Raw genomic sequence first — 14,329 nt, 5'->3', positions numbered from 1 at the left:
ACCATGGGGGAAAGGAAGGGGAGGAAATGTTGTTACAAACAGAAAGGGAGGCAAATCTAAGAGACTCTTAAATACTGAGAACAAACTGAGGGTTGATGGGGGGTGAGGGAGAGGGGAAAATGGATGATGGGCACTGAGGAGGGCACTTGTTGGGATGCGCACTAGGTGTTGTATGTAAGTGATGAACCACCAAAATCTACACCCAAAACCAAGAGCACACTTTACACACTGTATGTTACCCACTTTGACAATACATTATATTTTGAAAAACTTTAGAAAATACAAATTAATTTTAAAAAGGAGGTCTTTTAAAAACTCGACAGTCACTGAGATAAATGCTAAAATCGTGTATTTAGTTTGAAAATCAATTAAAATTGTGTACATGTCAAGAAGTATTCAAGTATTTAGGGTCATAAAAAATCAGAAGGTCCTGAAAAATTAGGAAAAGACTATAAGAAAATAAATCATTCACATCCTACACTAAAACATCATTTTGGACTCTCCCTGACAGACTCTGGCCTGTGACTATTAGTGTGTGTGTGTATTTATAAGAGTTAACAGTTACTTTTCAGGGAGTCAGATTGTAAGGGGAATTTCATTTTATATGTTAAGCATCATCCTGGTATTAATGGAAGTTTTAGCAGGTGTATATTGCTTTACCAGTTAAAAAAGATAGATTTTAAAATGAAAATACTTTTTAAAAATTACAGTCATTGCACACATACTGTTTTATTGCCTGGTTGTTGTTGTTTTTAATTTTACACTATATTAAACTTTTTCAAGAAGCAGGCCATTTTGACACAATCCCAGTAGCAGTATTTGGGCATATTTTGTTTGGCCATAACCAGACTTCATTTTATCCCCCATTTCAATGGAAATTATACTCCAACATACTATTTCATTTATCAAAACTCACCAGAGAAAACCTTATCTGATAAAATGGAGGCTGACTTTGGGCTGCAAACCAAAACCCAAGAAGGAGGTCACAGTCTTATATAGACAGAGGGAGTACTTTCAATTCCCACTGGGAGCCTAAGAATCCCCTATTTATTTAATGAACCACACAGTCCTTGCCAGTCTAGCTACAAGCTCCTATGCCTTGACGACAAAGGGTACACACATGCTATCCCTTTCTCCGTGACCATGCAATGCAGGACCCATTGGCAATTAATCACTTTACTTCATCCTGGAAGTGACTTCCAAATCCTTCTCTGCACAAACTTTCCCACAGCCACCTGTATCTCACCATGCTCCTCCACTGTGACACCTGTTTTCCATCCTAGCTGAAGAAACGGACAACTCTGCCTAGAGCCTAGCGTATCATCAGGAAGAAAGCCAACTATTGACTGGGCAGAACTAGCCATCTGATATAAGTAGAGTAAATGACTTTATAGTATTATCTCCCAAATGTTTCTTAGATGAAAGATAAAACATTTAATGGGCTCTGAAGGCTAAATTGCATTACCCTCTCATTTGAATCCCTGTGATTGATGCAGAGAGGCCAGTGCTACTGACCTGGTCGGTAAGACCTTGTCCCACTAGAGGATTTGGGTTTAGGTCCTCTTCAGGTCTAAACTGAGCCATCATTTTATCTAAACAGTCACCCTGCTCTTTGGATTGTGCATCGCCTAATCATTGTGCCCAGCCCAGGCACAGTGCTGTGTAGACGCCAGCCCAGTATGGAACTGTGAGAAACAGCCTAATGAGAGGCATAAAATGGCCAAGTCAATTTCTATTATTCAGGTAAATAGAGACTATGTATGAATCTACTGGTCTGGAACCTTTGTAAGATGCAGAGATTGATTTTAAAAAAGAAAAACGCCATCTTAGCAGTGCCTCTTGAACTAGAAATGGGGTTACGAGGCCACCATCTTGTGGAAATTAAGTCAGCGCAAATAAATGTGGAACAGGGCAAACGTCATACCTCCCAGGGTTTCCTTTAAAAAAATCATGTTAACTACATTTGACCTCCATAACTGTTTTTGACCTCTGTTTTTTGTTTTTAGTCAAAAACACGCACTTTATCCACATCCCTATAGGATAGAGGGGAAATGGCCAAGTTTAAAGCTTTCTTATACCAGTGTGATTCAGCTTGGCCTTTGATTAAGTGAGTTGTCATCTACACACATCGTTTAAAGGATGAAAGTCATGTTGCTCGATGAATTTATTTCTTTTGACCATAATTTTGGATGAAGTTATTGTCCCAAGTTTGTTAGCTAATTTTTACACTAAGAAGAGTTATTTTGTCTTGAGCAGCACGGGTTTTCTAATTTATCAAGAAATTTCCCCTCTACCAAGAGCTTGTTGCAAACAAGAGTACTTGTAGCAGAAGTTTCACTATCTTGAAACTGGAATGTGGGGTGATTCATGAGGTTTGCATCAATCATTAAACAGTCATAGGTGAAGATATGCAAAGATGGATGGAGCAGTAAAGTGTTCTGGTTACATCTACTGGCTTAGCAGTGATAAATGAGCCGGGAAACGTGAAAGTTCAAAACAGGTATTAACCTGAGCTGCAGTGGCCTAGGCTCTGAAGGGAGGTAGACAATGGCTAGATATAAACAACCTAATATACAGACCAACTACCTGGCAGGATTAAAATAAAGCTAAGGATTTGGTAAGAGGATTGAAGATTTTCCGAATCCTGTCATGTCAATCACCCTTTTTCGAGGTTCTCGAGGGAGGCACAGCACAAATAATTATAATTTGGAAAACAAAGAGGACATTTTTGTAAGTCGGGGCCACGCCTGGATCCCACGTAACATGGAGTTCTAGTAACAGTGCCTTGGATCATGTGGCTCAGATGTGAGCTTGAGTCTGCCTCGTTTTGACCTGTGTACCTCCAAAAGGGAGAGTGAATTTTTCACTCCCTTTCTCTTGGGGATTCTGGGTAAAAAGACAAATGTGTATGTCATCCCTGGAAGGGTGAGTTTCGTTTCCCATGGAGTAACATTTTCTTGGAAACTGAGCCAGAGGCTGACCTTAGAAAAGGCATTTAACTCTTCCTTCTAATACCCAACTTCACTAAAACGGAAGGGCCATCTTACAAGATGAGAACTTATAAGTTCTCAGGGTACAATCTAGGACTCTGGAGTCTCTATCAACATTGCTGCTCAGAGGAAGAGTGTAGACTGAATTTAAGCCATTTGTTGGCCACAAAGACACAATTGTGACTCTGGTAACCTGTAGGCCTGGCCTCCCCACCACTCTTTTCTTCTGGGAGGTGATTATGTCTAAAACAGTTTGAGAGCTTTGCCTCCTCATACTAAGGTACCTGACATAAGTCTCAAGTGAGAAGCAACAGCCACGTCTGCTTTAGATTCTGCACAAGTCAGGAAACTTCATGAGTGACCACACTGCTGACCACTCACTGAAAAGCCAGAAGCAGTAACTAGTGTTAGAAGTGCATCCTAGTGCTCGATGATGTTCCCAAGGCGTTCTGAGCCAACTACTAACACCAAGCAGCCTTCTTCTCTCCTCTTTATGTGATGATAGTGCTTTGCTAAGGTTCGTAAACTATTACAAAGGAAAGCAGTCTGATAATTCACTCAAGGTGCTAGCTTCCCAGCCTCACTGGGCTTGCTTTCTTCTCAATGGACACTGGTTACAGAACGGGGCTGCTAAAGTTACATCCAGATCTCATTAACCACACAGCTTATTTTGTGTTTCCTTAAGAGTAGTCCTTTGGAGGAGTCTTCCTGAGTGAATGGACTAAGATTTCTAGTTGAGGTCATCAATAAGGAATGGAGTGGCCTTTTCTGAAGACTCTATGGATCAAAAGTCATAAACTGGTGACTCACAAAACATAACCCATAGACAAGATGGTTTTTTTAATGTCATGGCTTTAAAAAAAAGTTGACAATATATATGATTTGAGAGATTTTTGCATAAAATCTAGAATTCCAGCTTCTTATAAAAACCTCAAAATATCTAGCAACACACATTGCTATTTATGTCTGTCCTTGGCTTAAGCTGAGTAGTCAGTTACCCTTAAGAAGGGACCCAAGCTTTCTACTTTAGTTCATTCCATGATACCTCCTGCTCTGTAGGGCTTTGAATTTGCTACCCCTGGAGCAAGTCATCTACGAGGCCAAAACAGGAAGTCATGATTTGTTCTTCTAAAGGTCCCCTGCTTTAATGTGACGGTGGCTTGGGCTTGCTTATCATTTTTACTCCTGCACCAAGAATGGCCACGAGATGCATGTTCATCTCTGGAAAGGGACAGTTACATGCAAAGTGGAGAATTTTACACTACTTACCTGAATAAATCAGGCATACAAAGAAAATCCTGAAATGATGATGTTAAAGTGAGATTGGAAATTTGAATTATTCAGGGGTAATTGCCTTAGTTTTCCACCTCACTGTTTCTCCTTTGCTTTCCTCGTATGGACATAATCTTGAGAATGTGCCTCTGTCAAAGGCCATCGTCATAATTCCCCTACCTCTCTCTTTTTTTTTTTTAAACTCATTTGCACTCCTGGTAGCAATTGTTGGAGCCCTGCAGGGGAATAATTGCAGAGAAATTAACCTCTGACATTTTTCTAAAAATAGCCCTAATAAATCCAATCATAGGTAATTTACCTGTCCGTGTTCCTCGGGGTACCCAGGGTTGAAGAAAGACCTGGCAGGCTGGCATTCCTTCAGCAATTATCTGTGACTGGGGTTCCCGGCACCTGTGTATTTTCTTCATTTCGAAGAAATACGGACTACAGATTGCCCTCTGCCCTCTGACCCCATGACACCTTCTCAGCACCTTGCTGCTGGGGTTGGAATAAGGCCGTGCTCTTCCAGAAGGGTGTGTGGGGTTCACCAGGAAGGGGAGGGAGTGTGGGGCAAGCTGGAGGATTTGTGGGGTCCTTCCTGAATCCCTGACCTCTGGTGTCCCGTTAGTATCTTCATGCTCCATCCTTCCCTTCATTTTCTGTGTCTGAGCTTCATCGATGTTCAGCCCGCATATGAGTAGCCACAACTGAAACCTGTTTGGGGAGGTTTCTCTTTGTAGAAGGAAGGGAAATGCAAAAGGGCCCCGGGGGGGGGGGGGGCGGGGGAGTAAAAGGTCTGCGGTTGGTAGAAATTGTCCAAATAAACCCCGCCGTTTCCAGGAGCCATTAAAGAAACGCATTTACTCTTGCCCCAGACAAAAAGGTCTGCTTGTGCCTTTCCCTTTTGTTCTCCCCAGATGTTCCAGAAGACCACACTGCAGTGGTCTCCTAGAAAATGTACTTTCTCAAATGCCACTTCTAGTGGTACTTAAAATACAGAACATAAAATCCTTGTAAATTCCACTGCAGAGACAAAGCCCTGAGCCCTTAAATGCACAGAAAAGTATATCTATTATCTATCGTTTCAAAGTAAGTGTGCAGTTACTTTAATTGCCTTTGTCTTCTCCTTTTCAGCTGACATTATCTCTACGGTAGAATTCAACCACACGGGAGAATTACTAGCGACAGGGGACAAGGGGGGTCGGGTTGTAATATTTCAACGAGAGCAGGAGGTAAGTGGCAGTGAATGCAAAATGCCCATTTTCTTCTCTTTTTAAAGGAGACCTCCTACTGTTCCTTAATCCTCATGTGTCGCCCTTAACCTTGCTGCTTTGCTAGCAAACTAAAAACTGCCAAAAAGTCATTAACTTCAACAGTTCCACATTCAGGCTCATAAAAGCACCTGATAATGGAGCCTTTTCTGGGCATGGCCTAATCTTTCCAAACCTGGGTGTTGCACATTCAAGACGACCTCACTTCCATTCTGACCTGCAAAATTCCGTGTGTGCTTGTTGAGCAGGGAACTCCTTTTTGAGTGGTATTTATTCCCCAGCCATTGAAATTAAGTTTCCTAATTTCAGGTGCCCATGCCCCCAAAAAAATCCAGCTCTTTGCCAATAGATGTGAAAAGGAGACCTTGGGTCAGGAGAGAAGAAAGTGATAGCTCACCCTACTAAAGGGAGTGAAATCCCACAAAATGACATCTGAGCAACGCATGTGGCATATGCTTTACTGTAGGTGACACAGAGGTCCCTGGAGCTCAGTGCTGCGTGCATTCCGAGGAGGAGCTCGAACTTGCAGTGAATTGAATCTCAAAAAGCCCATTTCCTCCTGAGACTGGGGCTCCAGTAGGAATTGTTTCTCTATTTCATATAAATTGAGTTTTTTGGTGTCTGCGTCTGTTTTGCCAGGATGAAATTATGTCCCAGTCTGATTTCCCGGGCCTCCCCTGGCAGGATCCTGGGCTTCTAGCTGGCAGGTGTGAGTTCTAGGACCTCTCCCATCTGTTCCCGCCCGCCTCAGAGATTCGGCAGCTCAGAGTCGGGGGAGGCCCAGTGCAGGAGGAAGGTTTCACTAGAGACTTCCCTAGCAATTTAAAGCATGCTCTGTGCCTCAAAGCCATTTATGTTACACCTCCCCTCAAAAAAAAAAAAAAAAAAAAAAAGGAAAGCCTCATTTAGAGGTGATATATTTGGTAATTGCACATTATTTGCAATTAATTTCTATAAGGGCATCCTAATCCCTCGGGGTTCTGTATAAATTCAAGTGTTCAGCATTAAATCAGGCACCCGGCCTATTCCATTGGCCCTGGAAACACGAAAATGTGGTTGGCAAGTGGGAACTAATAGCTCTTCGTGACCTGGAATTTTTCCTGCTTTTCCAGAGCTGCCTAGTGCTAATTGGTCTGGCACATGATACACACACTTGACAGTCTGATTTGGATGGTAGCAAATCAACACTCTTATAAATTTATTGTTAAGGTGGACTGGCTGTCTCTGTAGTAAGGAGGCTATCAGCATTTAAAGTCCTTTTAAAACTGATTTTCAGACCTTCTTCAATTAAAAAAAAAAAATCCAATTAGGTTCATAGTGATGATAAAGAGCCACCAGAGCAGTCGTTTAGCATAAATTACCCAAGGCAGCATGTTGCCGGGAATCAGCACCATGATTTCCGTTAGCTATTTGTAAGTTTCACCTATTTTAATGGACTGAAATATTTGGGAAGCCCGATTCATAGGTAGAATGAAAGGGGACACATTTTCCAAAGGAGAGTGGTTTTGTTCAATAAAAAATAAATGTCAAGGAGAGAAACATACAATTGAGTGTCTAGCTTTGTGAAGAGGCTTCAAGTTGGAATAAACGCTTAGACTGAGAAACAAAGCCACATGACAACATCGGGTCAGGCCCTCCCGCACCACCGACTTCTGTACATGACTTCTCAAGAGGCACGCTCCTATCGAATTTGCTCGTAGGAACCTCAGTGCCTTCACAAGTATATCCAACACGGCATTAGCACCATCACCCGTCAAATTGAGTAAATGGAGATTTTGGTTTGAATGGTCAATATCCATCCAGAAATACAATTTTTTGAATGGAGTCTTAATCCTAAGAGTAAAGCTTTTATGACACATGCTCAGTAAGGCCTGAACTTGAATTTGTGAGCGTGGTTTACCAGAGCCTGAATCTGGAAGCTCTTGATAATAAGGTCCTAAAACCCCTAAAATAAAACCTGCCTTTTCTTTTTACCCTTCTTCTCTTTCTTTAACGTCCTCTTTATCCTCCTCTCCACCCTTCCTCTGCCCCCTGCCCCCTTCTGCAAATCCTCTAAGTTTCGTTCTCGCATTCTCTACCTGGTTCCTCCTGTTTGTACTGCGTCCAACTGGGACGGGGGGAAGCCAGAGATTGAGCCGAAAATTTTCCCAGGGGTTCATGTGGCATCTCTACGCTCATGTCTGTTTGGTCACCTAAATGAGAAAAAAAAAAGGGGGGGAAGAGGGAAAGATCTGATGCCCAGATCTGCTGTGTATAAGCAGTGTGACCTAGAGAGGTCATTTTAATACCTCAGAACTTCTTTTGTCAATTTCCCTGCCATGCCTACTTCTCAGAGACTCTGTGCGGTTCTGGTGAGATATTAAAAGGCCAGCGAAACGTGCAGATACCATAGCTTTATAGTCTTTATGAGGGATTGATTTATGTCACTGTGGACATCAGTGTGGAATAGATCACTCCTGAGGGTGTCCAAGACATCCATCAGGACATGTAGAGAAAATATCAGAATTTCTATTTATATGCATTTTTAGATTGTGTCCCATTTTAACATCAATTTCTATGTATATGTTATGTATACCATGTATTAGTGCCGAAGTTCATGTATATAACTTATAAATATATGTATTTTGGAGGTGCCGATATTGACCAATAGGGATACATAATTGAATGCTGTGGAGGCCACTCCACTAAGGTAAACTTGTCACCCTGGGTCTGCCCTCGTTCTACGGTGACATGTCCTGCCCGTCCCACCCATGACTCTGCCCAGAAAGGGAAGGAATTCACGAATTTGCAGTTGGCTTATGTGATTTCATCTTGTGTGTGTGTTTGTTTCTTTCCCTCCCTACAGAGTAAAAATCAGGTTCATCGTAGGGGTGAATACAATGTTTACAGCACATTCCAGAGCCATGAGCCTGAGTTCGATTACCTGAAGAGTTTAGAAATAGAAGAAAAAATCAATAAAATAAGATGGCTCCCTCAGCAGAACGCAGCCTACTTCCTTCTGTCTACTAACGGTATGTGGAGGTGACTTTGTGTGCTTGGGATTCCAGAGATGCAGTCAGCAAACCACATAGTTCAGTCTCTCCCGGGTTCTCTTTGTCTTCTCACCTCGTAAGCTGTTGGAAAACCTAGAAACACTATTTGCAAGATGACTACCAGAGGGCCTGGCACAGTGTAAGCCCTCAGTACAAAGCAGGTATTCTTTTTAAAAATAACAAATTTATGACCAAATTAGGGGAGCCCCATTATCTGCAGTTTTTGATTAATGCAGATTATTTTTAGGTTTTTTTTAGAATCTCACTTGCTTTCTTAAGATTCACTAAATGTTATTCTGGGAACAGATTTCAGAAGACTCAACATACCATCCCTATGAGTTTGGCATACTGAATAGAAATTATTAATCCCTGAATATATGTGGGATTTGTAAAGGAGATGGCTGTGTCTCTCTTACACCATCAAGTTCTTGGTCAAGAAGAAGAGAGTGGGGACCCTTCCAAAGCATAGAACAAGAAGTGGTTTATTTCTCTTTCTCCCTCCATTCTCTTCTTATTCCATGGATTGTGTTTGGGGGGGTTGATATCAGTAGGTCAGAGAGAGAAGACTTGGGGGTTGAACAGAGAGACAAATTCCACATGAATTTGGTAAACCTTATACAGTGAAAGTACCTACCCTTAAAGGTTCATAATACCCTTCTGAAAGGAGTCATCCATGCTCAGAACAATTCAGAATAAAATCATATAATAAAGGGTACTAATTGGATAAAAATTAAGAGGATTAGTATATAAAAATTGAAAACCCTCTATCAAGAAAATAAGCTGGGAAGTGATTCATATCATCCCATGTGTGAATGTGTCTATGAGGAATATACATTTAAATATAAATCAAGAAGCAAAGGGTTTGCTTTTTGCCTACCCCCAACACTTATACAGTAATGCTTATATGTATATAAAATGCTCAAATATACTAATGTTTTTAAAGACTGAAAGGAAACACCAAAAGTTTTATCATGATTAGTTTTGGATTGTTCATTTTTAGTGACTTGTAAATTTGTTCCTTGTATCCTTTTAACACATATGAACCAAAAATCCTTTGGCTATAAAGCCAGTGTAGAAATCTAAAAAAATGGCAATTCTGAAACAGCCAGTGTAGGGTTATTCAAGGGTTATCTCAGATTCTTAGTCATTTAATTTTTTCTCAGAACTGTATGTATTGTTTGGTTTATTTTTTTCATCGCTGATTTCTTGAAAGTCAGACCACGTGGATACTTCTTCCTCTCCTTCCTCGCCCTCTTCCACTTCTCCTTCTCCTCCTCATTTTGTTTTGCTGTTGAAATTTGACTCAAAGGCTCTGCATATCTAACACTTTAGAGTAAAAGAGACTTCTGATTATTTTGACTTATTTCAGGCAGAAGAAAAGTGTCTGATTATCTTCTATGGCTAGCTTACTTGATATTACAAAATGTACCCTATTGATTATTACTATAAAATTCAAAGACTTATTAACTGCTTTGTGGGGTGGGGATGGGAAGGAAATCGTTGATATGCAATGAAGATTAATTATATAGCATAATGTTCTGTTAATTGAGTTTTTAAATAGTTTTTTGATTAACAAGGATATTATCTTCCCATTTGGGATGCTATTTCATATGCCAACAGCATCTCAAAATGATTCTTAGAAGAAAAATTCCCATGTTCTTATACGATTTTCTTTTTTACACTAATATTGAGGTTGAGAATTCCCCTCAAGCCAAATAGGTTAACATGCAAAAATTAATGAAAGACAATTGGAATTACTGTACGAAAGAGAAAATGAAGATAGATGATAAGATTGTGTTTAAAAGCAGCCACAAGTAATGATAAACTACTCAGAGAGCCAGCCAGAAAAAAGAAAAGTCATTACTCATAGTAACAGCCACATGTTCTTTTGCCTTTTTTTTTTTCCCACAAAGCTCCGAGATACTGAGTCAAGAAAAATTGTGTGATAATAAAGTCGAGAATGACTCCAGGCTACCCAGCCACAGGGAATTGGATTGAATTCACCATCAATTATCTTTTTTGAAAAAACGTACTTATCTCATTATAGTTGGGTGCAGTTTTACATCCTACAAGCATATTTTGTCAACTTTACCATTTTTAATGAAAAGCAAAACCAACATTCAGTTGTGAATCTAGACTTTGAAATTATTTGCCAGATGAAAACATATTGCGTTTCCTCACTTTCTACTTACGTTTTGTTATTTGTGATGAGAAGGAAAGGTATAGTTGATTTGTTTTGCATGCTGTATGCTCATTGTAAAAAAAAAAAATGTTTTTTTAGAAAATACAGAGAAGAGAGAACCGCTATTAATGTCTTATAAAGACAAAAAGCAGAGACATGGATAAACGGATAAATCTTTTTTCTTCTTAATGAAAATGTGATTATTCTGGAAGCTGTTCTGCCACAAGATTTTTTTACTTAATGACACTTAACAACAGGAATATCTTTCTGGTTGTTAAATGTTTTCCGAAAATGCCATTACATTTTCCATGACTGCCTCGCATTTTCTTGCATGATTTTTGTATAATTTTCTGATAAATCTCCCAGTATTAGACCTTTAATTGTTTACAAATTCTTATTATTATAAATTATATATTTATAGGAATAGATGTTAGAATGGGTAGCTACTAGGTTAGGAAAAAGGCATATTATAACTATGCATAGCATGTTACATAAGTGAAAAAGTTATCGAATTACACATACAAATATAATAAAAGGGTGTGCACAAAATTTCCCTAATAGTTATGTTTGTCTTGTGGAATTGAGGGAGATTTTATTTTTTTTACTTTCCAGCTCATTTTCATCTTTTGCAATTATATTTAAGGATAAAATGACAGAATACAAAAACAATATGTACAGTATTATGATAGGTTTGTACCCATCCCCAAAATATTCATAGAAAAAATATTGCACGCATCTATGCAAAATGTTAACAACGATTGTCCCTGACTGGAGGAATTATGGTTGATTCTTCCTCTTTATGTTTTACCTGTGATTTCTCTGTGTAGCAATGTGTCAGTCATAATAAGAAAAATATAAGAGAAGAATTGCCTGGCAACCGGGACGGGACGGGAGGTCTCCCAAAGCCAAGCAACAGAAAGTAATTGGCGTTAAAAGTCACTGGTCTGTGTTGTTCTGAGTCACAGCTAACGAGTGACTGCTAATCAATCTAATCAAGTGACTGTATCAATACGTTCTCTGACTCAGTTTCTAACTCTAACATGCAGTGTACTACGCGGCAGGGTATCCCGAGGAGGGAGGCGCAGAGGGGTGTTGGCATCCAGATAGGAAGATCTGAGTCCAACTCTGTGTCTGGGAAAGGCTTCCTCGCCTTCTGTCCCAGTACCAGCCAGAGGGAGCGCACAGTCAGAGCGCACGTATCTTACACTTGGGCAGCCATGCCGTGCCTGCCAGACATGACCAGCCCGAGTCCTCCCCACAGAACAGGAGACGGGGGCACTTACCTGTTAAAGTAGCCAAATTGTTGCTGACAGCCTGCCTCAGGATGTGATGCACGTCAAACCTGAGGACAAGGCATTTGGTGGGGAGACGCCGGAAGGTGAGATGAGGGGGCGAAGGAGAAAGTGAGGTGAGGTGTGGCTCTTCTCCTGACAGGCTGTACTGCCATCATCACGGGATGAAGCTAATGCTGTCTGAGCAACAGGTTTTCATCAGAGAACAGTTGCCCACTTCGCTAATTCAAATAACAGCTGCCATTTGTCAACCGTTATTAGAAGCCCCAATCCTGCATTAAACACCAGATTTCACTCAGCCCTTCTAAAAGCCCCATGGGAAGGACACTGGTTTCCCCAATTCACAAATAAAGAGACTGAGGCAGAGAGAAATTAAGTGTCTTTATTTGTAAGGTTGAAAGATTTGGGACATACTTATACTAAAAAGTCATTTGCTCTTCGTCTGAGGTTCCGATTTAATGAGGCATCCTGTACTCTTTTCCCTGATAAATCCGTTGCACCCATTTGTTTGTCACTGAAGAAATACTGGGCGCCTCCTCTGTGGGAATCCTGGTGCCTGGCCTTGAGGCTGGTCAGAGTTGGGGTCAGGCCCAAACTTGTCTGGTTCCACGCCAACCCTGTGCAGGCATAGAGGAGGGTACAGAGAAGGCGCTGGAGTCCCTGCCCTGAACAAGTAGGTAGCACGCACACATCATGAGTGCGGGACCTGTTGAGGACAGCCTACAAAAGGCATGTGACCCCCACGCACGCTCTGTTTGGCCCAAACATGTTTTCTTAGAAACAGAAAAGGCTGCAGATAGGGCTCACCACCTCCTTCCTCCCAAGCCCTCAGCCCCTCTCACTTGCTCCCCTGGCTTGCCTCACCCCTGTAGACTTTGGAGATCTTGCCCTGCTTTATGGCTGTGGAGAATGACAAGTGTCAGCACATAGTGTAAAGAGCTGAAATGGTACCCAGGTGAGAAAGGTCGTGTCCAGCTGAGCACTCCAAGCTTGGAGACTGCAAGGGGAGAGGAGCACTTGATGAACGATCCTACCATTTTTCATCTCTGAGGATTGCTAAGCGAGATGCAGTCTGTAGATACAGGGTTCATTCTTTCACCCAACTCATATTTGTTGAACATCTGCTGTGTCCCAGGCACTGTTGTGGGTGCTGGATGTGTAGTGATGAACAAGATAGAATCTGTGTCTGGGGACTTTACGTTCTCGTGAGGGAGACATAACAAATGCGTTGTCAGATAGTGAGAAGTGCTAAGAGGAAACATCAAGCAGGGGGAACAGGGGAGAGAATGGTGGGGGTATTTTGATGCAGGTTGCCTAGGAAAGGCCACTCTGAGTGTGGGATACAAACAGAGCAAGGTGAAGGAACACATCCTGTGAAGAGGCGGGTAGAGGGCTTCCCGGCGACAGGCACAGCTAGTGCAAAGCGTAAGGTGGGCGTGAGGATAATGTGCACGGGCCTTCTAGAAAGAAGCCATATGGCTGGAGCACGGGGCGACTGGGGCTCACAGGGTAAGACCAGAAAGGATGAGGAAGTCTGGGTGTGGCTCATGGAGCGCCTTTGGGGTCTTGGTAAGGAAGTACTGGGTGGGGTAGACTGAAATGTGAATGTCTCCCTCTTGGGCTATTGTGAATATTAAATACATCTTCCATGGCAAATGCCGATAACATAGTTGCATAGCTAATTCTGTGTAAGTAGCTGCTCTGATTCAGCGTTCAGTAAATATTTTTATTGGATGAACTGAAATAATATCTAAGCTCTAAATTTCAGAGGCCCTCGTTAGGAAAACCACTGGTCTCGGCACAATATATACTTTTGTTTTGAAACATGAGCTCTGCCTTCAGATGGCGTGAGATTTATGCCTGGAACCCTTGACCTGAACCAGCTTCTGAATCAGCTCCTTCCGTTCTTACCTCCCCCTCTCCCTGCTCCCCAACCCCATCCCCCCACCCCTGCCGTCTGCTACAAGACTCCTTTACAAGCTCATTTTCACTGTAATTTGGTTTGCTCTGGTTGCCCTCCACAGATAAAACTGTGAAGCTGTGGAAAGTCAGCGAGCGTGATAAGAGGCCAGAAGGCTACAACCTGAAAGATGAGGAGGGCCGGCTCCGGGATCCTGCTACCATCACAACCTTGCGGGTGAGCCCAGCGGCGGCTTTCGCCACCACCTTTCACTTCTCTCGGCCACCAGGCTCAATAAAGGGCTCCCAGGTTTGGCCGCGTGCGGGGTGCTGCTAGAGATTGGTTGCAGCTGTAATGTGTGAGTAAAGGAAGTGAAGCGGAGACTCGACC

At 41.8% G+C, this 14,329-nt stretch overlaps 1 protein-coding gene across 14 annotated transcripts in view; it reads left to right on the top strand.

Moving 5' to 3' along the window:
* PPP2R2B (protein phosphatase 2 regulatory subunit Bbeta) overlaps positions 1 to 14,329 on the top strand; it is a 450,154-nt gene that overhangs the window by 342,850 nt on the left and 92,975 nt on the right. For all 14 annotated transcript variants that reach the window (XM_029942204.1, XM_029942209.1, XM_029942206.1 and 11 more), the window contains 3 exons: positions 5,397 to 5,494; positions 8,379 to 8,544; positions 14,064 to 14,176. In XM_029942204.1, coding sequence (XP_029798064.1) covers positions 5,397 to 5,494; positions 8,379 to 8,544; positions 14,064 to 14,176 — 377 coding nt within the window. The remainder of the gene's footprint in view (positions 1 to 5,396; positions 5,495 to 8,378; positions 8,545 to 14,063; positions 14,177 to 14,329) is intronic.

This window comes from Suricata suricatta, chromosome 6 (genome assembly GCF_006229205.1).
Source record: "Suricata suricatta isolate VVHF042 chromosome 6, meerkat_22Aug2017_6uvM2_HiC, whole genome shotgun sequence".
NCBI lineage: Eukaryota > Metazoa > Chordata > Mammalia > Carnivora > Herpestidae > Suricata > Suricata suricatta.
Note: the sequence above shows the minus strand (reverse complement) of the source record. Positions and strands in the feature narration are given on the sequence as shown.